Here is a 23,705-nt window from a genome sequence, read left to right as displayed (position 1 = left end):
TCTCACTCTGTGTGAAAGTGTGTTCTTCTGGGGTGTTTTTTTTGTTTGTTTGTTTGTTTTTGGTTTTTTGGTTTTTTCAAATAAGGTAAAGTGAATTGAAAGAAGGAAAGCATTCTTTTGAAAAGTAGTTAGGCGGTGAGAATTTCAATGATATTGTTCCACTTTACCATCCCTTTTGCTGCTTTGTCAAACATTTACAAGTTTCCAAAGATGACCCAATGTTCCCAGATATGATACGAGTCATGGTTGTGGTTGAACTGAAAGGCACAGGTCTGATAAAAGCTGATCACTGCCTACACTGGGACTGACGGACCAACCCAGGTGTGTCTGTGTAGGGGAGACTGAGAATGAGCGGCATGCAAATAATGCCACTGGAATGATGCAGATGATGGGGCAGCAAAACATAAAAATAAACCTTATCACAGTCTACAAGCTTATCCAATGGCAATGTAGCAAGTGCAAAGTTCAGAATCTGTGCTTCCATATATGGAAATGCATCTTTGCACTGTTGCAGCAAAAGTATCGTCGAAGTGTGTGAGGTGTACCATGTCAGCACATGTGATTTCATTTTGCATATGGTGATGATCAGTCATGGAGGATTTAATGATTTTAGCCTCCTCAGGTGATCAAGACAAAGCAGAATAATATACAGTAGGCTGACTGTCCCCACCCAAACATTCCCAAATCAAGGGATTGCTTGTTTTCCATCCATGTTGCATGAACATTCCAAATCAGGAATTGTATGTTTGGAAGTGTTTTTAATTGATAGTCTGGCACCACTGTGTTGCAATGATGGCATCACTGATGTTTGCACACTTGAAAGTAACCAAGCAAAGCAGATTTTTCTTTGCGTGTGAATGACAAATGTATTGTTGGCCTGACTGCCTGTGTTCAGTTCATGTCAGTGATGGTATCTCATGTGAGTATTCAAGGGACGGGTGTTGGCTGTCAGTTCTGCTGTGTTGTCTGCGCATATGGCCTTTCCTGTGCACTTCCTGTGTGGCTTTGAAGTTTTTTTTTTGTATTTTGGGGGGGGGTTTTCCCCTTTTTTTTCTTTCATGATTTTTTTGTAATCTGGGGATGATGAATTAAGCAGAAGGGCTGACATTGCTCAACACAGTCAAGTCTTGTTACTTTTTGAGTGGCAGTGAAGTTTTTTGTTTTTTCTTGTTTTTGTTTTTTTAATCCTTTTTTTATGATTTTTTTGTAATCTGGCAATGATGAATTAAACAGAAGGGCTGACATTGCTCAACACAGTCAAGTCTTACTGACTGTAAGAAGCTTAATTAAGATTGTGTCACGAACAGGGTTGTTGGTTGTTATGCCAGTTTTTTTTTGGTTTTTTTGTTTGTTTTTTGTTTTTGTTTTTTGTTTTTTTTAATTTCAGATGAGACTGCTTTGTGTGTGACGTTGTTGAATTTTATATTCAGTTGGGCTGTTCTGATATCCGGCCCTGCATGGGCAGCTGGACTGTGTTTAGTTTTAATGGTTTTCTTCATGGTGGTCGGCTGGACTGTGATTTGAGAGCAACGATGTTGAATGTTCTTCTGTGGGAGATTTAGTTTTAATGGTTTTCTTCATGGTGGTCAGCTGGACTGTGATTTGAGAGCAACGATGTTGACTGTTCTTCTGTGGGAGATTTAGTTTTAATTGTCTTCCTTCTGGTCTTCCACAGGGTACGCTGACTGCGTGCGCTGCTTTTTCTGTGGCATCGGACTCAAGTCCTGGGAGTCCGATGACATTCCGGCAGAGGTCCACGCGCGATGGAGGCCGACCTGTGAGTACCTGCGGCTGGTGAAGGGAGACGTGTTTGTGGACACCGTGGCCAACGGCGGCAGGACCCTTGCAGGCCCTGGGGTGAGTACTTCAGGTGACGGTTCATCCACTGTTTCCTTCCCAAAGGGCCACAGAGATGTATGCCCAGACTATATGTTTGTTGTTGTTGTTGTTTTACCAGTGTCTATAATTGTGTTACATTTTGTCATAAGAAGCTACAAAACCTGGCCAAGTCGGAGGGAGGTCAGGTCCGACTTGGGTGTCAGTCCCGCCCGAAGACGAGGTTGGGATGAGTCCAGTCAAGGTCTTTAGTGTCGGCAGATTCTAGGGGACTGTTGTTGGAGGGACGAGGTGGCAGTCTCCACTCTGGGAGGGACGCTCACTCAGTCTGGCTCCGCTACAAAGCCATTATTATCAGCAGCACAGGGCTTAGTGTGGTGTCCTAAGCATGTTAAATCAGAACAGGCACTACTGGAAACCACCAAAATGACTGAGTAGCAGTGCAGGGTCTCCTGTGGTGTGTGGCCTCCTGGTGACCTAACATTGATGGTTCCCTGTCGACTGCTTATGCTGGGACTGCGACAGACAAACCTGGATATGGCCATGTATGGGGACAAGACAAGACAAGACAAGACAAGACAAATTCTTTATTTCGAGGATAATAGATAAGCACTGGTGTGCTTTTTTACATCCAGTCCCCGCCCTGAATAGGGTCGACACTACACAATATTTGATAAAATGCAAGCATGGTGTTAGTAAAGATACACAACAGAGGGAAAAAAAATATATATATATGCATAAATCAAAACAAAAACAACACGCACACACGCACACACACACACGCACGCACACACGCACGCACGCACGCACGCACGCACACACACACACACACACACACACACGACATACAGGCACTAGCATGGTGTTAGTAAAATGCACAGGTGAAAAAAAAAAAAAAGGAACAAAATCAAAGAAACAAACACACACAACACACACCGCATTATACATCAGATGGGGAGATGGAATGAGGCGTGTGGGAATAATACCACTGAAACAGTGCGCATGATGGGGTGTGGGAATAATACCACTGAAACAGTGCACATGGTGGGGTAGAGAAAAAAAAAAAGAAGAAAAGAAATAGATGGCTGTCGTAGTGAGTTAATAGCATGGTGGGTGCTTAGGAGAAGAAAGCCTGCAGATTTGTAGTTTAAAGCCATCTAGACTTGCCCATGAAAAAAAATTGTGACACTAACAAGATGCTGTGGCAAACTGGCCAACGTCGTGGGGGCTGATGATTGGGAGGAAATGGGTTGGAACCTCATGAGAGACAAATATCCAAAATCTTCATCTCTACTATTTGTATATTGAAAGATTTCTTCCAATACATGTTCAGTGTTAAGGTTTGTCTACGTGCAGCCATGGCTTTGGAGACACAACTTGAGCTTCATACAAACTTGCAAAGCTTATGCGATAAACATGATAATGAGCTGAATATTTTTAGCTTATGGTACTCAAGAAAGAAAGAGCTTTCAAGGGAGCTAATTTAATGGTTAGCAGACTGTATTTTCTGTGTGCGGATTGAGAAAGAAAGAACGTTGTATCAGGACATACTATGCACTTCAACACAGCATTGGTGAGCGACAATTCAGGACGTACGCCGTTTCAAAAAAAATAAAGAAAATAAAAAAGAATCAGTTTGAAAACAAATGCATTATAACACTGTAAATGTAATTGTATGATATATTTACTTCTTTTTTTTCTTTTTTTTTTCAGTAAGTGACTGCAAGCCATATAAATATGTTATAGCATTATAATGAAAGGAATTTTTTTTCTCTTTTTTTTAATTTTCTAAATTAATAATGCAAGCCATACAGGTGAATTATAGCAATACAATGAAAGAGGTTTTTTGTGATAGGTAGATTTATGCAAGTCATACAGATCCATACCCATATGTTCCAATGCATGTCTTTGCCAGCTTGTCCACTCCCACTAACTGGCTTCATAGCTGATAGAAGGCAAATGTTTATCTGCCTGATGCTGCTTCCATATCTTTCAACAGGGCTCGCCATGTAGGTTGTGTGTGTAATTGTTTTCTTTTTACAATCAGTACATATTTTCAGATGGATGAAAGTGAGCTGGGTTTTCCCTCCCTCTTTGACCATTCTCCTCCGTAATCTGGTGCTATCCTTTTTTTTTCCCTGTCTGCAGTCATAATTGTATTTGTTTGTCTCTCAGACTAGATGGTTCTCTTTGTTGCTACAAGGTCTTTTACATGAGCTTAGTGCATCTAGTTTTTCTTTTCTTTTCTAAGTGGAAAGACTGTATGATAGCATGTCTTTGCCTCTTGAATGCACTGTTACCATGGTAGCAAAAGAAAACAACAAAAGCAGTGAAAAGTAAAGATGATGCAGTAGACGGGTATTAAAAAAAAAATCATTTACATTAGTTTGTGCTTGACATGGAAAATGTTCAGTCTGCTGTGGAAAAGGTCTGCAAAACATATTGAATTAGAACACAAGGAGTCTGTGCTGTGCAAACTGTGCATGGGGCACACTTTTCTTACTGATTCTCACTTGTTAAAGGGGGAGGAGGCCCCTCAATGTATTCCCTGTGACGAGCCTCTCACTGTGAAACACATGCTGACTGACTGCTGGGATCTGCATGACGTTCGACACAGATGTTAGATGGCAGATTCTCTGAAGACTGTTTTGTGATGTCCCTCCATGGATGCTAATGGACTTCTTGAAAGAAGTGAGCATTTTTAATCAGATTTGAATATTTGAAACTCTGGAAGATTTTTGACTCACTTGTGTAAACAAAGTGAGTCTATGTTTTAACCCAGTGTTCGGTTGTCTGTGTGTGTGTGTGTGTCTGTGTGTCCATGGTAAACTTTAACATTGACATTTTCTCTGCAAATACTTTGTCAGTTGACACCAAATTTGGCATAAAAATAGGAAAAATTCAGTTCTTTCCAGTCATCTTGTTTAAAACAATATTGCACCTCTGGGATGGGCACAAAAAAATTAAAAAATGAAGCCTAATTATATGCAAACTGCATTTACTGTTATATTTATATTTTTTGTATTCTCTAAACTTGGCACTTTGACCTCTTATTCTGACACAACAACAAGAGGAGTCATTATTATCATTTTTTGTTCAAACAGGAACTTCTTTTGCTAAGCATGGAATTTTTATTTATTTTGCAAACGTTTTGGTTAAACTTTGTGAGTGAAAAGATTGAAGGAGTGACTAGTTTTTTTTTGTACTTTTTTTTTTTTTTTTACCCTTGACTTGAAGTAGATGATAATGTGGCGATAGCCTTCAGATGGCCTTAGTGGGCGGCGAGGCTCTAAGCACCATGATTTGATTTGATTTGATTTGGGAACCCTTATAACTGTAAGTCACAGGTAATTAAAGAATTTTAATCAACCAGAAGCATTAGGACTCCAAAGGACCAAAGATATGTGGCGAGCCCTGAGCATGTTTTGTTGATTCAGTTTCATGGCATTTTACTTCAGCTTGAAATGTGACTTTGTTAAGTTTATGAATATGTAATTTGTGAATTTCAGCTTTTACAGACTTGCTGGAAAAGGAACCAGATAAAGCAACAAGAATATGTAATTTGTGAATTTCAGCTTTTACAGACTTGCTGGTTTCAGTTTCAGTTTCAGTAGCTCAAGGAGGCGTCACTGCGTTCGGACAAATCCATATACGCTACACCACATCTGCCAAGCAGATGCCTGACCAGCAGCGTAACCCAACGCGCTTAGTCAGGCCTTGAGAAAAAAAAAAGGTGAATAAATAATAGATAAGCTTACATAAATAAATAAATAAATAAATAAATAAATAATAATTATGATATAAAAAAAGGTAGTAGTAATGATAATAGTAATAAAATAATAATAATAATAAATAACTAAATAGATAAATAAGACAACAATGATTATAAATAAGCAAATAAATGTAAAACATGAAGACACACATACACCCACACATGCATAACAGATATGCACCAAACATGCAGTTTCACAGATATGAAAGCACAGTCAAATACATATGAACATATATGAGCTCCAACACACACACACATACACACACCACATACATTACCCTGCACCTCCTCTACCCCCCTCCTCCACACACTCATTTCTAGACTTGCTGGAAAAGGAACCAGATAAAGCAACAAGAATATGTAACTTGTGAATTTCAGCCTATACAGACTTGCTGGAAAAGGAACCAGATAAAACAACCACCTCACAAACACCAATACAGTGTAAACCCCAGTCAATACAATTCTGCATGTTTCATGAATTTTTCTTACCTGTATGCAAGTATTCAAGCTTGCGTGTATATCTATGAGTATGCATGTTCGGTGGAGGGGCTGCTCGGGATGTTATGTAATGCTTTAAAGTTTGACTGTCATTGTTTCATTCATTTAAATGTTTGTTCTATGTGACTGTCATGTTTGTGTATGTGTTTGCACATCGCAAGTGAAGTTCTCCTCTTTTGGGGGAAATAATCAGGAAGTATTCTAGCAAATTGCTGCTTTTTTGTATGCTTTTTTTTTTTTTTTTTTTTTTTTTTGCTTTTTTTTTCTTTTGCTTTTTTTAAAGAGAGGGACTGCTGCTACTGAATGCTGGTCATTCTTGTCCTTGTCTTCGTGTGTCTCAAGATGAATTTATCGTCAGGATGTTGGAAGCTATGTGGAAAGTGCAGGCCAGCGATGAGAGGACGGAGGAAACTGTTTTATTTTTGATAAAGTCAGGGGAGACACCGTATCTCACTGTTTAGATGGGCATAATTTGTCAGTTTTGTCAGCATTAGCCAACAGTGGGTAGTGGCCAGCAGTGGGTAGTGTGGGTAGTGGCCAGCAGTGGGTAGTGTAGGTAGCTGCCAGCAGTAGGTAGTGGCCAGCAGTGGGTAGTGGCCAGCAGTGGGTAGTGTGGGTAGCTGCCAGCAGTAGGTAGAGGCCAGCAGTGGGTAGTGTGGGTAGTGGCCAGCAGTGGGTAGTGTAGGTAGCAGCCAGCAGTGGGTAGTGGCCAGCAGTGGGTAGTGTGGGTAGTGGCCAGCAGTGGGTAGTGTAGGTAGCAGCCAGCAGTGGGTAGCAGTGGGTAGTGGCCAGCAGTGGGTAGTGTGGGTAGCAGCCAGCAGTGAGTTGTGGCCAGCAGTGGGTAGTGTGGGTAGCAGCCAGCAGTGGGTAGTGGCCAGCAGTGGGTAGTGTGCGTAGCAGCCAGCAGTGGATAGCAGTGGGTAGTGTGCGTAGCAGCCAGCAGTGGGTAGCAGTGGGTAGTGGCCAGCAGTGGGTAGTGTGGGTAGCAGCCAGCAGTGGGTAGTGTGGGTAGTGGCCAGCAGTGGGTAGTGTGGGTAGCAGCCAGCAGTGGGTAGTGTGGGTAGCAGCCAGCAGTGGGTTGTGGCCAGCAGTGGGTAGCAGTCAGCAGTGGGTAGTGTGGGTAGCAGCCAGCAGTGGGTAGTGTGGGTAGTGGCCAGCAGTGGGTAGTGCCAGACAGTGGGTAGTGTGGGTAGCAGCCAGCAGTGGGTAGTGTGGGTAGTGGCCAGCAGTGGGTAGTGTGGGTAGCTGCCAGCAGTGGGTAGCAGCCAGCAGTGGGTAGTGCCAGACAGTGGGTAGCAGCCAGAAGAACAACCAGGTGATGGTGATCTGGGTCAGAGGCTGAGACTAAGATAAGATAACATAAGAAAAGAATAACTTTATCATCTCAAATTAGAGAATGTTTGCTCAGGTACAATATCACAAGATAAACAAGTAAACCACATGGAGACCATAATTGTAAAAAAAACAAAAACAAAAAAGAAAAGAAAAAAAAAAAACAGAAAGAATTATTAAACATTTATTTTGAATATAATCATGAACATAACACACTATATTGCACATTGATTATAGATAAGATAAGTATAACTTTATTATCTCGCAAAGATAAATTGCATCAGGTGCAGCAAAATACACACACACAGACACACACACACACACACACACACACACACACACACACACACACACACACTGAAACAAACATGTTTTTGAATAAAAAGCATTTCACATTATTTTATATGCTTTAAAAACATTGTAATTAATGATTATTACATCGTAGTATCAACATAAATATATTTAGATATTTGAACGTTAACTTTAGGTGTATTGCATTGTACATTCATCCTGCATATTGTACATTCATCCTACTTATTGCACATTCATATTTACATTGTCAAGTGTTTTAAGCTTAATATAGATTGTTAAAGAATTTTTTTCTTTAAAGCACAAGTTCAACCTGTCAAGCAGGGACTTTTACATGCACTCACTTGAAAGCGTGCGCGCATATTACACATTCATCCTACTAATTGCACATTCATACTTACCATTGTCATGTGTTTAAGCTTAATATAGATAGTTACGAAAAAAATTTTCTTTAAAGCTAGAACAAAGTTCAACCTATCATGCACGGACTTTTACATGCACTCACTTGAAAGCGCGCACGCACACACACACACACACCTCCATAGTTCTCAAAAATCAATAAGTGAATTGAATGTGGAATAAAAGTCTTTAGAACTCTGGATTTCAATTTAAAAGTTCTGTAGCGTCGTCCTGATGGCAGTAGTACTTTGCTAGATTAAGGGTGTCGTCGGTTGCAGTCCTGTCAAAAGTCAGCTTATTGATGGTCATAGTTGTTCAGTTTGTTCTTTTTTGCATTAGTCATCAGTAGATAGTAGTGAAAATAATCACCGGTTAATGATGATGAACAGGGTCAGAGGCTCAGGTTTAAAGGTCACAGGTCAGACAGGCGTCAGGCAGAGAGCGCAACCCTGTCTGGAACCCAAAACAGCTCTCCTTGATAATTGATATCATCCTCTGTGTCACAACTCATGACAATCTCGTGTGGAGTGTTTTGTGCATTGCCTTCCCCATTTACCCTCTCCCATTCGAGCATTCGTTTAGCGTGTGTTAGCTCCCGGTTGTGCGTTTTTTATGTGCAATCGGGGAGTCTCGTTTGTGTCACTGCTGAACAGAGTTTAAAGTCGCTCTGTTCTGTCAGTGACACTTCTCTAGGCTTTGCACCCGCGGCCTTCTTCACTGCTTGACGGCTCCCCTCTCTTGGAGGTCTTGAGATTTAGTGCCTGAAAATGAGAAGCGGCACGGTCTGTCCATGTTTGTTGCGTCAGTAATGTTATCCCTGCAATGATTTTATATCGCACAAGTAGGGTTGCTTTGTTTGATGTGATGTCTGTGTTTGTCGTCTGTAATCTTATGTCCATCATTTTTAGTTGAAACAAGTATAAGCAACTGAAATTGGAAAGGTACCACATGCAGACTACTGTCGTTCAGAAACTGTACATGTTTTTTGGCTGACTGCAGTTGTGATTTGTTCTGTTAAAAGACAGACAAAAATTATGTAATTTGCATAAATTTGCAGTTTACGCTGAATGTCTAGGTCTTGGTGGAAAGGCTGCATACAGAGCATGTGCACCACTTGTGATGTTGACAGTTCTCATCTCAGATCCAGTGATGGTTTGAAGGAGACTGTTTCAACATTACATTTTTCTTTGGCTTCCATGCTGCAGTAGGGGGAAACAAAATCACCCATGGCACATTTCAGAAGGGGAAACATATTGTAGTGAATGTGTGTGTGAGATGTGTGTATGTATGTGAGATGTGTGTGTGTGTGTGAGATGTGTGTAAGAGATGTATGTCCATAGTTAGAGGTGTGTATGAGACTGAGGTCGGTGAATCAATCCTGAACAGAAAAAAAAAGACGGGTACAATAACCGAGTGGTTAAAGCATTGGACTTTCAATCTGAGGGTCCTGGGTTCGAATCTCAGTAACAGCACCTGGTGGGTAAAGGGTGGAGAGTTTTCCTTTCTGATCTCCCAGGTCAACATATGTGCAGACCCCCTTGTGCCTGAACCCCCTTTGTGTGTATACACATGCAGAAGATCAAATATGCACATTAAAGATCCTGTAATCCATGTCAGCTTTTGGTGGGTTGTGGAAACAAGAACATACCCAGCATGCACACCCCAGAAAACGGAGTATGGCTGCTTACATGGTGGGGTAAAAACAGTCATACATGTAAAAGCCACATACATACGAGTGAACATGGGAGTTGCAGCCCTCAAACAAAGAAGAAGATTCAGAAATTTTTTCAAAGTACAAAGGGCAGGACACTGTGCCAAGCATCACGGGTTATTAATAGACCTGTTTGTTACTTACAGTTTATCCATGATAAGGGAATCTCTTAGAAATGCAGCTTAGATATGTTCATGCAAAGCATGCTTTGTGTACACAGAGTGGCTACCTGTCTTGTGCCATGACGGTGAACAGAATATCTTTTCAAAACAGAACACACACAAAAAAAACATTAAAAAAGAGGCATTAAGACCTTGTGTTAATTGCATGTGATACCTTGAATTCAGTATCATCATGACATCATTACTGTTCATGATTTTGTTTTTATGAGCATTAGTTTAAATGTTGGCTTATTTCTGTTTGATGATGCTTTCACTTGTTTGTTTTTCATTTTGTTGTTATTGTTTTCTTCTTTTTTTGATTTTGGATTTATTGTAGGATTGATTTTGTTGGTTCATTCCTTCATCATTCCACACAATGTCAGCATTTCTTCTTGTGTTCAGTTCTTTATAAAATGAAAAAAACCTTTAAAAGCTATTTTTTCAGGCAAATGGTAAGCATGTTACATTAAAACATACACATTTACGTCCGTGATAATAAGAAACACTACACACTTGACTCCTGGCACACAGAGACAACACAGAAATTATGACATGTATGACCCATGCCCCCCAAACACAAGACACAGCCTTCAGACCACCCCTCATGTGAGGTGTTCCTTTCCTCAGTGGCTGAATAGAATAGAATAGAATATATTGTCATGAAACCGTAAGGTTTATAAGACACAAGTGCTATGGTAAATAAATGAATGAAGGAAAAACACACAATTAATCAGTCAGTTAATGCAGTAAATTGCAGCAGCATTCATAAACAAATTTTCTTAATCTTGTTTGTATATATTCATCATCTGTTAGCATCAACTGACTGGGAATATTTCCTGTGTTATTCGAATTTTGAATATCTTTTAAAAATTGTTGCCTTAAGGTTTTATATTTAATACAATGATCAAGAAGATGGATTTCGTCTTCCAGGATGTTACACTTGTTGCACAATCTGTCTTCTTGTGGAATATGTTAATATCTGCCTTTCTCAATCTTTAGGTCATGCGCACTTATTCTGAGTTTCGTTAAAGCTTGTCTGTGTTTTGTATCTGATATATTTAAAAGATAGGTTTCAGTTTTGTACTCTGCTACAATCGTATTGTAAAATTTTAGCTTTAATGTTTTTTCTCTTTCCAGTATTTGATATATTCATATGCTGAGCATTGACACTATGACAGTGTTACTGGAAGTGCTGTTTGTGTCACCAGAAACCCTGTGTATCATTATCCGCTTTGACTTGCTTTGCAGGGCCCAGGCTCTGGTAAGAAGACATTGTTTCGTGAAGGTGATGCTGCTTGTTTCAAGAGATGAGCCTCAGGTGTCAGGTTCTGATAGACTTTTGCTTTTCGTCACTGCTCACTTCTTTTGTTCTTTCTTTCAGCATGTCTTCATGGTTTCTGTGTCGATAAAGAGGTTGGCAGATGAATAGATTATGGAGAGGGGGGTGGGAGGGGGTGAGGGGGGAAGAGGCAAGGGGGGTTAACTTCTGTATTGCCAGAGGAGATTTTTTTTTTTTTTTGTTACATGATAGTTTTCAACAGAAAATTAATCAGTTTTGACATCTGCAGTGACGCCACCTTGAGTAACCGAACTGAACTGAAGTGAGCTTTGACATCAACGCCCACCTTAGATGCCATGGCTTCCTCTAGGGACAGCTGGCATCTCCCAGGACGTTGTTTGGAGGGAACCTGTTTTCCTTGTACTTGTTGATTCAGTTGAATGGAGCCTGTCCACCCCAACACAGACCCCTTGTGAAGAAGGAGGAAACATTTGAGAGGCTGCACAGGTTGCATACAAGGCCATGCATGGTTGAAGGGAGATACTGGGTGTTGTTGCACAGCTTTAGTTTCATTCAAGGAGGTGTCAAGAGTGTGCAGACAGATCCTTAATACGCTCCACCACATTTGCTGTTAATTTTTTTTTAATTTTAAAGGAAACAGCAGATATATGACATTCACACGAACCAACGTGCTGATCAGGCCTTGAGTTTCTTGCCAGGACTTGAAACGACATGGTGAAAGACACAGGTCTCAAGAGGTAACGCTGAAATAGCCAACACACCAGATTCTGCAGATGAGAGATTTTTACTTTCAGAAATGGGTGTCATCAGTAGAGGGTGGAGGGATGGAGGGTTGGGGGCTTAGAAGAGGGTATTAGTATTTTACCATGGATACTTATATAGCGCTTATCTCAGCCAGAGACCAAACTGTAAGTGCTACACAAACACATGGTCATTTGCACAACAGGCTGCGTAAAAATATAATGAAAGAAAAGTAGAATACAAGATTGAACTCGGGTAGAGAGACTGTTTCTACAATTGATTTTATGTTTTAGAGGGTTCGTTTCTTTTTATTTGTTATTTTATCCAAATGATTTATTAACCAGAGGTGTACTTGCAAAGAGGGAGCACTGGGAAAGAAAGAAGTGCTGGAAGAAAGACAGACTTACAATGTCGTTGCCAGCTGTGAAGCCAGGCTGAGCTGTGTAAACTGCTTTATAAACATGGTGATGACTCTCCCTTGTTCTTGACAGTCACTGTTTTTGTCATTTCTGGTGTCTTCTGGACTTTAAAAAAAAAAAAAAAAATTAAGCATTCGCTGATTGTAAATGAGGCACATGTTTGTACAGGTTGTGTCCTGCCATTCATCTCTTGAAGCTGAGGCAGTTTGCTTTCCAAAAGTTTGCTTGTGTTTGTTGAACCTCTGCATTAGGGCTTTTGGTTTTTCATGTTCGCTTTGCACTTTCACCTTTTAAACCTGAATGAATCTTTTATCTTACCTTTAACCTTCCCCCTTAACCATTACAACTGTCCTATCCTTGACTTGCCTAGGATCTCATAGCTGTTGATTTTAATCTGCAACCACTCTTGAATTACACTGAAATGTCATTTTGCACAGCCTCCGTTTTTTTTGTCATCACAGAACTGAAAGTTGTGCGTAAGGAGAACTGCGTTTAAAAAGAAGTTCTAAACATTAGAAACAACACTAGTGCATGCAGTGATATTACTCATGAAAACTGGACATTTACGTGTACATTGTAGTAAAACTGAAAATGATAAAATATTACTCTCATCATTATGATATTCATGCATTTTGCATTTGAAAGATTTTATGTGATTAATCAAAACTGCATTAAAAGAGGCACTAAACAATAGAAGTAACAATACTAGTACTTGTAGTCATGTATAACACATAGAATAACACATAGAATAGTGGCATTAAATATCAGTAACAGGTTATTTAACCCAAAATAAAATGAAAATGATTACAGGTATGTTGAGGATTTTAATAATAATAATTCTACCACCAGTTGTAAACTGATACTGTCTTGATAACTGGCCATGTTACAGCACACTGTAGTAACTGAAAATAACAAAATTCCAATTATACAATATTCACAAATTTTGCATTTGGTTCTCAAATACAGCTCAGACTGGTAAGATTAATGATCTCATCAACATGTGTATATGAACAGTATCTGTGCCATCTGATGGTTTTTATCATGCATGGGGAAAAGCCTTATGAAGAATGTGAAACAGACACAGTAAACCAGAAAACTGCATGCCTGAGTCTGCTTGATGTCACGACAGAAGTCTGTGTGTCAGGATTTATATTCCAGTGATGTCACGACAGAAGTCTGTGTATCAGGATTTATATTCCAGTGATGTCATGAGAGAGGTCTGAAAATCAGGTCTTACATTCCAGTGATGTCATGACAGAGGTCTGTATATCAGGACTTGCATTCCGGTGATGTCATGACAGAGGTCTGTATATCAGGACATACATTCCAGGGGTTGGGGGAGGGGGGGGAGGGGGGGGGGCGGTAATCAAACTGGTGGACCCACACAGTGAGAAGGCAGATATAGATGCTGGGCATTCTCTGCAAGGTGGTCTGTTGGCAGCCTGACTTTGACAGTTCCCTGCATACAGTCATCTTGAAAAATAATTGTTAGGACATGAGTGTCTGTGGTTGAAGTGACTGTGTCAGTCCATTCACCCCCTTGCTGTTGACGTGTGGTTGATTGAAGTGACTGTGTCAGCCCACCCCCTTGCTGTTGACGTGTGGTTGATTGAAGTGACTGTGTCAGCCCACCCCCTTGCTGTTGACGTGTGGTTGAAGTGACTGTGTCAGCCCATCCCCTTGCTGTTGACGTGTGGTTGAAGTGACTGTGTCAGCCCATCCCCTTGCTGTTGACGTGTGGTTGAAGTAACTGTGTCAGCCCATTCACCCCCTTGCTGTTGACGTGTGGTTGAAGTAACTGTGTCAGCCCATTCACCCCCTTGCTGTTGACGTGTGATTGAAGTGACTGTGTCAGCCCATTCACCCCCTTGCTGTTGACGTGTGGTTGAAGTTGGGCACCCCCTTCCTGTCCAGTTTCCCCCTCACCCACACTCCCCGGAGTGGAACGGGCTGCATGGCTGGACACCCCTGACCCTGATAAAACCACCTGCTTTCATGGCTATCGTGGTGTCCTGCCCACAGTGCATCCGTGTAATCTCTGTGAATGCAATTTGAACTATGTAACCTACATAAAGATATATCTATCAGATCTCTCTCCCTCCCCTCTCTCTCTCTCACTCTTTCTGTGTAGATATATATATATATGTATGTGTGTGTGTGTGTGTGTTGCTGTGTGTGTGTGTGTTGCTGTGTGTGTGTGTAGATATGTGGATATATATAGATATATAGACAGATATTGAGATAGATATAGATAGATATATATAGATGTACATATGAGGACAGGAATTAAACCAAATACATATACATACGTACACACACTGTATGTGTAAACACACATACATACATGTACATATGAGGACAGGAATTAAACCAAATACATGTGCATACGTACACACACTGTATGTGTATAAAGTATTATTTATGTGTTTGTTTGCATATCTATGCATATATGTATGTATATATATATGTATTTGGTTAAATTCCTGTTCTCCTATGTTGATGTCCACCTCACTGCCTGTCATTGGGTTGGTTGTCGCAGTCCTTGGCCCAGGAAGCTAGTGTCACTTTGTTGCAGCAAGAGTTGTGATGGCTTGGGCTAGGGTTTAGTGTCGGTAGAGGAGTTGGTGACTGCAGGTAGTGGGCTGACTGTGTGAACGATGTTCTGTGCCTTGTGCTGCTCTGCTGTCTGTGTTGGCTGTCTTGTGATGTGGTTTCTGTGTTGGCTGTTGTGTGCTGTCAATTAGCTCTGCTAAGATTGCTCATGCAAAGTTTTCTCACTACTGCCAAATTGTATTTCGTTGAATTGTATTACTCGTTATTTTGTTTCAACAGATTTTTCTGCATGATATTGGGGCTGCTCTCCCCACAGAGAGTTTGTCACTACACTGAGAGCACCACCCAATTTTTCTTTTTCTTTTTTTTTCTTTTTTTTCTTTTTTTCTGCCTGCTTTATTTGTTTTCTAGTCAAAGTGAATTTTTCGATACAATTTTGCCAGGGAAAAATGTTTTGTTGCCATGGGTTCTTTTACATGTGCTAAGTGCATACTGCAGATGGGGTCTTGGTCTATCATCTCATCCGAATGACTAGCCTCCAGACCACCACACAGGGTCTAGTGGAGGGGGAGAAAATACTGGTGACAGTGGGATTTGAACCAGCACACTCAGATTCTCTGGCTTCCTAGGTGGACATGATACCACCAGGCCAGCACTCCACTTTGTGTAGCTCCTCTCATGTTAGATCTTGGAACAACATTTGGAGCTATTCTGCTTACTAGGTGTAACATATGTGTGGTGTATTTGTAATCCATTGCTCTGTCACATTCCTGTGTTCAAAGTCTTGTTTGTTGACTGGCATTGCAGAGTTCTTTCATGTCGCTTTTATCAGTGAGCAGGTCTTTCCATTGTATCATTGTATCTGACAGTGTAGCACATGTGGTTGGTACTGCAGGTCTTTCCATTGTGTCATTGTATCTGACAGTGTAGCACATGTGGTTGGTACTGCAGGTCTTTCCATTGTGTCATTGTATCTGACAGTGTAGCACATGTGGTTGGTACTGCAGGTCTTTCCATTGTATCATTGTATCTGACAGTGTAGCACATGTGGTTGGTATGGCAGGTCTTTCCATTGTTACGATTGTATCATTGTATCTGACAGTGTAGCACATGTGGTTGGTACTGCAGGTCTTTCCATTGTGTCATTGTATCTGACAGTGTAGCACATGTGGTTGGTACTGCAGGTCTTTCCATTGTATCATTGTATCTGACAGTGTAGCACATGTGGTTGGTACGGCAGGTCTTTCCATTGTTACGATTGTATCATTGTATCTGACAGTGGAGCACATGCGGTTGGTACTGGGCAAAGGAAACATCACTGTGAACTAGAGGCCACCTGGTTCTGTTCTGTCCTTACTTCTTCTTCAGGGTAGCATTTGGTGTTCTTTAGTACTAACTGTACATTAAACCCTTTTGCATTTGAACAGGTTACAACTATTCTGGACTTCTTTCTGCTAATACATTAACTCTTTGTGTTCAAACAGACCACAGTCGGCCTGGATATCTATTAGTATTACTCTGTGCCAAGTCTGTGTTTAAACTTGAAACAGATCTCCAGCCCCACACAATCAGGACCCCATGATGCATGTTGGTACTCGACCACAACAGGTTAAAGAAACATGAACACACGCTACAAGACCCAACCTCTGACGCTGAAGTAGGGCTACGTGAAGTATGGAGCATATATGTAAAGTCTTACCTGTGAACATGGACTTGAAGGCTGTAAACGAAGAAGAAGTTTTTGGGGTGGAGAAAGAGTTGAGTGATAAATGGGGAGGGGGCGGGAAGAGATAATAATTCATTTTGCTTCTGTTTAAAATGTAATGCATTATTTGTGTACTTCCTTTATGTATTTTGCTTTTCAGTTGTTGGGTTAATATATAGATGGGTGCATGGTAAAAATATATTGTCTTAGGAAGAAGAGGACCTTTTCATAAGGGGAAAACACACACACACACACACACACACACACACACACACACACACACACACACAGGTTTCAAACATGCTACACAGAATGTACACGTGAAAATAGTTACATTGCCTTAGACAAAGTTAGAGTATATAAAAATGACAAGAATTCAGAGAGAATGGAGGCTCAGGTCACTCAGAATCAAACAGCAATCCAGAACAGAAGTGTGAATAATGCCAACAGTTGTGTGTGTTGAAATGCAAAAGGGTTAAATGTTTGGTATCAGGATCCTTGCTGCAGTGTGAAGTATGGAACACAGTTTCAAACTTTATTGGAATTGTTCATACTGTGTGACTGTCATGTGAGAATATGTGGTTCAGAGTTGGGGAGAGAGTGTATGCATGAGAGAGAGAAGAGAGTGTTGTTAACTTACCAGATTCAGTGTGTGTTTGTGCTTGAGTGGAATGCATGCTATGCCTGCTTGCTTGGACTTTTGACCATTGTTTCTAATGACTGTTGGTTTCAGGTTTTATTCTTCCCTTTCTTTTACTAATTAAAATATATATATAAAAATTTTTACTCAGCGGTGTATTCCACACAGTTTAGATATTTTTTTAATGACTAACTTAAAAATGGTAGGTTTTTTTCTTTTTTCTTTTTTTTCTATCTTGTTGAATTTTTTTTAGGTTTTTCTTTGTATTTCATTAGTATTTCAACAATTTTCGTCTTGCTTCAACTTTTAAAAAAATTTTTTTAATTCCTTTCTATTTCAACTATGCACATTTTATTCACAATTAATATGTTGAAAGACTGTAGCATGAAATGTAGTTTTTATTTTATTTTTATTACTTTTTCTTACATTGGCATTATAGTCATCTCACAAGGAAAAAAATATTTTACTTGATTAAGTTAGTAAGAATGATAGTGGATGAGGTGTGTGTGTGTGTGTGTGTGTGTGTGTGTGTGTGATTTACAACAGCGTGGTATGTGTGTGTGTGTGTGAATGACTGTTCACACACATTATCTTTATTTTCTTTCTTTTTTTTTAAATCCTTGATTGTGATAGTTTTAGTTGTTTTAATTTAAAGTATAAAAAAAATCCTGAAAAACCATAGTACTGCTAGAGTAGTTTGAGACAGGTGAACTCTCATGGTGACCTCAGTTCCAACCCCTCCTCCACTGTCCTGCTGTGGGTGAGTCCTGTCAAGGTCTTCAGTGTGGTCACATTCATGGGGGAATGTCATTACAAGGATGGGTGGCAGTCTCCACTCAGGGGTGGCACACTCACTCAGTCTGGGTCTTTGACCAGGGGGCTTGGTAGGTGGTGTACTAAGTGTGTTAAATCAGAACAGGCACCACTGAGTACCACCAGGCTTGGTAGGTGGTGTACTAAGTGTGTTAAATCAGAACAGGCACCACTGAACACCGCCAGGCTTGGTAGGTGGTGTACTAAGTGTGTTAAATCAGAACAGGCACCACTGAACACCGCCAGGCTTGGTAGGTGGTGTACTAAGTGTGTTAAATCAGAACAGGCACCACTGAACACCGCCAGGCTTGGTAGGTGGTGTACTAAGATGTTAAATCAGAACAGGCACCACTGAGTACCACCAGGCTTGGTAGGTGGTGTACTAAGTGTGTTAAATCAGAACAGGCACCACTGAGTACCACCAGGCTTGGTAGGTGGTGTACTAAGTGTGTTAAATCAGAACAGGCACCACTGAACACCGCCAGGCTTGGTAGGTGGTGTACTAAGATGTTAAATCAGAACAGGCACCTCTGAATACTCCTAGGTTTGGTAGTTGGTGTACTAAGTGTGTTAAATCAGAACAGGCACCACTGAACACCACCAGGCTTGGTAGGTGGTGTACTAAGATGTTAAATCGGAACAGGCACCACTGAATACTGCTAGGTTTGGTAGGTGGTGTACTAAGATGTTAAATCAGAACAGGCACCACTGAATACTGCCAAAGTAACCCCAGCAGCAGTGCAGGGTCTCCTCTGGTGTGTGGCCTCCTGGTGACTTGAAATTGGTGGTTCCCTGTGGACTGCCGACGCTGAGACTCTGACGGACAAACCCAGGTGTGGCCGTGTATGGGGGGCTTGGAATGAGCGGCGTGGGAGTAATGCCTCTGAGATGGTGCACAAGTTGGGACAGAAAAGAAAAAAGAAACAGGGAAGAAAAGAAAACGTGTGAGACAGGGGGGAGCGATGAGAGGTGAGATATAAGTGTTGGGAGCGATGAGAGGTGAGAGATAAGTGTTAGAGATGTGTTGGGAGCGATGAGAGGTTAGAGATAAGTGTTGGGAGCGATGAGAGGTAGGAGATAAGTGTTGGGAGCGATGAGAGGTGAGATATAAGTGTTGGGAGCGATGAGAGGTGAGATATAAGTGTTGGGAGCGATGAGAGGTGAGAGATAAGTGTTGGGAGCGATGAGAGGTGAGAGATAAGTGTTGGGAGCGATGAGAGGTGAGAGATAAGTGTTGGGAGCGATGAGAGGTTGGAGATAAGTGTGGGGAGCGATGAGAAGTGAGAGATAAGTGTTGGGAGCGATGAGAGGTTAGTGATAAGTGTTGGGTGTGATGAGAGGTGAGAGATAAGTGTTCAGAGTGATGAGAGGTTAGTGATAAGTGAGAGGTAAGTGTTGGGAGTGATGAGAGGTTAGAGATAAGTGTTCAGAGTGATGAGAGGTTAGAGATAAGTGTTGGGTGCGATGAGAGGTGAGATGTAAGTGTTGGGAGCGATGAGAGGTTAGAGATAAGTGTGGGGAGCAATGAGAGGTGAGATATAAGTGTTGGGAGCGGTGAGAGGTTAGAGATAAGTGTGGGGAGTGATGAGAGGTTAGCGATCAGTGAGAGGTAAGTGTTGGGAGCAATGAGAGGTGAGTTGGGAGCGATGAGAGGTGAGAGATAAGTGTTGGGTGCGATGAGAGGTGAGATGTAAGTGTTGGGAGCGATGAGAGGTTAGAGATAAGTGTGGGGAGTGATGAGAGGTTAGAGATAAGTGTTGGGTGCGATGAGAGGTGAGATGTAAGTGTTGGGAGCGATGAGAGGTTAGAGATAAGTGTGGGGAGCAATGAGAGGTGAGATATAAGTGTTGGGAGCGGTGAGAGGTTAGAGATAAGTGTGGGGAGTGATGAGAGGTTAGCGATCAGTGAGAGGTAAGTGTTGGGAGCAATGAGAGGTGAGTTGGGAGCGATGAGAGGTGAGAGATAAGTGTGGGGAGCGATGAGAGGTGAGAGATAAGTGTGGGGAGTGATGAGAGGTGAGAGATAAGTGTGGGGAGCGATGAGAGGTGAGAGGTAAGTGTTGGGAGCGGTGAGAGGTTAGAGATAAGTGTGGGGAGTGATGAGAGGTTAGCGATCAGTGAGAGTTAAGTGTTGGGAGCAATGAGAGGTGAGTTGGGAGCGATGAGAGGTGAGAGATAAGTGTGGGGAGCGATGAGAGGTGAGAGATAAGTGTGGGGAGCGATGAGAGGTGAGAGATAAGTGTGGGGAGCGATGAGAGGTGAGATATAAGTGTGGGGAGCGATGAGAGGTTAGCGATCAGTGAGTGGTAAGTGTTGGGAGCAATGAGAGGTGAGTTGGGAGCGATGAGAGGTGAGAGATAAGTGTGGGGAGCGATGAGAGGTGAGAGATAAGTGTGGGGAGCGATGAGAGGTGAGAGATAAGTGTGGGGAGCGATGAGAGGTGAGAGATAAGTGTGGGGAGCGATGAGAGGTGAGATATAAGTGTGGGGAGCGATGAGAGGTGAGAGATAAGTGTAGGGAGTGATGAGAGGTGAGAGATAAGTGTAGGGAGCGATGAGAGGTGAGAGATAAGTGTGGGGAGCGATGAGAGGTGAGATATAAGTGTGGGGAGCGATGAGAGGTGACAGATAAGTGTGGGGAGTGATGAGAGGTGAGAGATAAGTGTAGGGAGTGATGAGAGGTGAGAGATAAGTGTGGGGAGCGATGAGAAGTGAGATATAAGTGTGGGGAGTGATGAGAGGTGAGAGATAAGTGTTGGGAGCGATGAGAGGTGAGAGATAAGTGTGGGGAGCGATGAGAGGTGAGAGATAAGTGTGGGGAGTGATGAGAGGTGAGAGATAAGTGTGGGGAGCGATGAGAAGTGAGATATAAGTGTGGGGAGTGATGAGAAGTGAGATATAAGTGTGGGGAGCGATGAGAAGTGAGATATAAGTGTTGGGAGTGATGAGAGGTGAGAGATAAGTGTGGGGAGCGATGAGAGGTGAGAGATAAGTGTGGGGAGCGATGAGAGGTGAGAGAGAAGATAAGTGTTATGAGAGATGAGAGAGAAGTGTGGGGAGCGATGAGAGGTGAGAGAGAAGTGTGGGGAGCGATGAGAGGTTAGTGATAAGTGTTGGGAGGGATGAGAGGTGAGAGATAAGTGTTGGGAGCGATGAGAAGTGAGATATAAGTGTTGGGAGTGATGAGAGGTTAGAGATAAGTGTTGGGAGCGATGAGAGGTGAGCGATAAGAGTTGCTGCTGACTGTGCCCCTGTTTGACGCGTCTGACCTTACAGGTGGACCTGCACAGTCATCTGGCAGCACCCGGTCTGGAAGTGGCAACACTCAGACACAGGTGGGTGTATCACAGTGCTCTGCACTCATCATTGTGTGCGTGCTCGGTGTGGGGAAGGGTGTGTGTGTGTGTGTGTCTGTATGTGTGCATGTGCTGTTTGTAAATGATTCCAATCATCCACACATTGTGTGTGGATGTGGGGGGTTGTTAAAATGGTTCCAGTTACTTACAAATTGTATGTGTTGTTTCATGTGTGTGTGTGTGTGTGCAAATCAGCCATTCACTATATATATATGTGTGTGTGTGTGGAGGTTTGGGTTGTTAAAATGGCTTCAATTACTTACAGATTGTGTGTGTGTTTGCGTGTGTGTGTGTGTGTGTGTGAATGCTAATCAGTTATTCACTGTGTTGTGTGTGTGTGTGTTGTTTTTGTGTTTGTGTGTCTGCACATGTGTGTATGTGTCAGAATGAATTGCTGCCATACACAGTGTGTGTTTGTTAAAGTGGTTCCAGTCATTCATACAGTGTGCGTGCGTGTGTGTGTGTGTGAATGCACTGCAGCCACCCATGCTGTATGTGTGTGTGGATTTTGTGTTTGTTTACAGAAAGTTTGTCATTCACACACTGTGCATGTGTGTGTGATAACATCTAAAATATCAACCGCCCCATCATTTGATGGTTAAAAGACATACAGGGCTTACTTCCCCATCATTGTGGGGCTTCCTTACGAAAACATGTGGCCCAAAGTTCATCTCAGTGAAGAGCAAAAACAAACCAAAGAACAAAGCACCGACCAGCAAGTGGCCAGCAAACTGAGTCAGTTAATGGACAGCACAATACTGAGTACGTTTTCAGCTGGAAAAAGACCAGTTGTCAAGCACACACAAAAGGGGCAATGATTTTATTTTTATTTTTTTATTTTCATTGTTGGTGTTCGTCTGATCTCTTTTTTGTTGTTGAAAAGCTACTTCACCTCTTTCTCCTCTTTCTTCTTCTTCTTCTACTTCTTCTCCCCCGAATCTATGAGCACAATAAAAGCTGTTTGCTTGGTGTTGCGCCGCTGTCTATGTGTAGGTACATGTATAACGTTTTTTGAATAAAGATTTCTTTAAACCGATTTGTGAAGAGTCATCTGTGCACCACACAGAAGAACTGTTCGCCAGTCTCCTCCAGGTTGTTGGTTGGTTGTCATCCTCACAGCCCGGGTGTTTGCAGATGGTTTTCCTGTCCACTGTTGTCAGAGCTTTCTTGTTTTTCTTTTCAGTTTGCCCCTCTGTCTCCTCTGTTCCTTGGAGGGCTATTTTGTCAAGGCCGTTATCTTCTCAAGTGGCCATCGCAGCGTAGCGGTTCTTTTCTTAACCGAAGTCAGCAGGTCTTCAGTGTGCTGCTTGACCTGGCATGCTTGATCGGTGTATCTGATGTTTATTTTGCGATAGCACCTCATTGCCACGGCTCTTTCCATATTAATACTGGTCTCGTGTTGTCTGTTGCAAAAAAAACAAAAACAAAACAAACACACACACACACAAGCGCGCGCGCACACACACACATACACACACACACGCACACACACAATCTGAACTTCCCTCTTCTTGAAAGAAGAATGGAAGATGAGACTCATCCACCCCCCCCTTCCAGCCCTACAGAAACATACCCCTACACCCTCACCCCCCTTCCCCTTCCAGCCCTACAGAAACATGTACCCCCACACCCTCACCCCCCCTTCCCCTTCCAGCCCTACAGAAACATACCCCCACACCCTCACCCCCCTTCCCCTTCCAGCCCTACAGAAACATGTACCCCCACACCCTCACCCCCCTTCCCCTTCCCCTTCCAGCCCTACAGAAACATGTACCCCCACACCCTCACCACCCTTCCCCTTCCAGCCCTACAGAAACATGTACCCCCACACCCTCACCCCCCTTCCCCTTCCAGCCCTACAGAAACATGTACCCCCACGCCCTCACCACCCTTCCCCTTCCCCTTCCAGCCCTACAGAAACATGTACCCCCACACCCTCACCCCCCTTCCCCTTCCCCTTCCAGCCCTACAGAAACATGTACCCCCACACCCTCACCCCCCTTCCCCTTCCAGCCCTACAGAAACATGTACCCCCACACCCTCACCCCCCTTCCCCTTCCAGCCCTACAGAAACATGTACCCCCACACCCTCACCCCCCTTCCCCTTCCAGCCCTACAGAAACATGTACCCCCACACCCTCACCCCCCTTCCCCATCCAGCC

General features: G+C 42.4%; 1 protein-coding gene across 3 annotated transcripts in view; it reads left to right on the top strand.

Annotated features, from left to right (window-relative positions):
- LOC143282997 (death-associated inhibitor of apoptosis 2-like) overlaps nucleotides 1-23,705 on the top strand; it is a 111,241-nt gene that overhangs the window by 66,498 nt on the left and 21,038 nt on the right. For 2 of the 3 annotated variants that reach the window (XM_076588973.1, XM_076588974.1), the window contains 3 exons: nucleotides 1,676-1,857; nucleotides 11,267-11,279; nucleotides 21,464-21,522. In XM_076588973.1, the coding sequence (XP_076445088.1) occupies nucleotides 1,676-1,857; nucleotides 11,267-11,279; nucleotides 21,464-21,522 (254 nt within the window). The remainder of the gene's footprint in view (nucleotides 1-1,675; nucleotides 1,858-11,266; nucleotides 11,280-21,463; nucleotides 21,523-23,705) is intronic. The other variant, XM_076588975.1, reaches the window with a different exon arrangement.

Source organism: Babylonia areolata, chromosome 6 (genome assembly GCF_041734735.1).
Source record: "Babylonia areolata isolate BAREFJ2019XMU chromosome 6, ASM4173473v1, whole genome shotgun sequence".
Lineage (NCBI taxonomy): Eukaryota > Metazoa > Mollusca > Gastropoda > Neogastropoda > Buccinidae > Babylonia > Babylonia areolata.
The sequence above is the reverse complement of the archived record's forward strand: the minus strand, read 5'-3'. Positions and strand labels throughout refer to the sequence as shown.